Source organism: Hipposideros armiger, unplaced genomic scaffold (assembly GCF_001890085.2).
Source record: "Hipposideros armiger isolate ML-2016 unplaced genomic scaffold, ASM189008v1 scaffold_1265, whole genome shotgun sequence".
NCBI classification, from domain to species: Eukaryota; Metazoa; Chordata; class Mammalia; order Chiroptera; family Hipposideridae; genus Hipposideros; species Hipposideros armiger.
The window spans coordinates 354562-355610 of record NW_017732615.1 but is presented as its reverse complement, the minus strand read 5'-3'; the positions used below and the strand labels follow the sequence as shown (position 1 = coordinate 355610).

Genomic DNA, 1049 nt, shown 5'->3' with positions numbered 1-1049 from the left:
GCACTGTGCTGTCTGTGCTATCCTGTACAAAATGCTCGGTGTGAGAACACTCTGAATACCTACCTGGGTGTCGATCCACTTGGCCCCAGCCTGGCTATGCTCCACTTTTCCGTAGAAGTGCACAGGCAGCATGAACTCGGGGCGGGCCTTCTCCCAGGGGTTTCCATGCCGGAGCCAATCATCTGCCTCTTCTACCTGCAAAAAGGATATTGCATAGGATTTTTTTTTCAGGAGATGTGGACGTAGTTCTTTCATTGTATCAAACTAAAAGATTTGACCTAGGGTCTGTGTATTCTAGAGTGTGTGTCTTAACATCTGTGAATATAATTGTCCAGCTTGAATGAAAGAGAGAGGCCCTCCAGGGATGTTTATAGTTGGATACCTGGACCTGATGGGTCCTACACGATGGTTTCAGTCGATCGGTTAAGAAATGCTCCTCACAGAAAGCTCCCTTAATAAAGCTTATTTCAATATAGGTACAGAAGACTATTGCATTTTATTGTCTTTATTTAATTTAATCCTTATGTAATTTTGATCTTACTCATATAATGATTATTAATTACGGTTCATTTTGAAAACAACATACTAAGAGGTAAGGGTTTTTTTTTATGTTGACAATTTTAATATTTAACCATGAATTTATGATAACTATAACAAAACATTTCTTACAAAAATTTCAAAATCATAATTTGTATTTAGGGTATACTAAACATCAAATTAATTTTTGTTGTAGTAAACAAACAAAAACAGCAAGAACAAAAAGAACATTTGGGGGAATGCATTTTTCATATAAAGATATTATTAGTGAAACCTTTAAAATATTACCTTTATCTTAAATGGAATTGTGTTCTGACAAGAAGGGAGGAGTAAGGTTTTTTAGTACCAAGTACCCTTGTCACTGAGATTAGAATATGGTTATTTTACCTAGTCGATTCCTTGCTCTTTCCTCTTAGAAAACTCAGCATTGGTTTAAGAAGGTATTGCTTATGAATCAGGAGACACCACGCTGGATGCCTCATGATCACCTAAATATGAGTTTAATGCTTGCC

General features: G+C 36.5%; 1 protein-coding gene across 1 annotated transcript in view; it reads right to left on the bottom strand.

Annotated features, from left to right (window-relative positions):
* Window positions 1–63: 63 nt before the first annotated feature.
* LOC109377035 (glycogen phosphorylase, liver form-like) overlaps window positions 64–1049 on the bottom strand; it is a gene marked incomplete at its 3' end in the record, with an annotated part of 19551 nt that continues 18565 nt past the window's right edge. The window contains exon 5 of the mRNA XM_019633242.1: window positions 64–195. Coding sequence (XP_019488787.1) covers window positions 64–195 — 132 coding nt within the window. The remainder of the gene's footprint in view (window positions 196–1049) is intronic.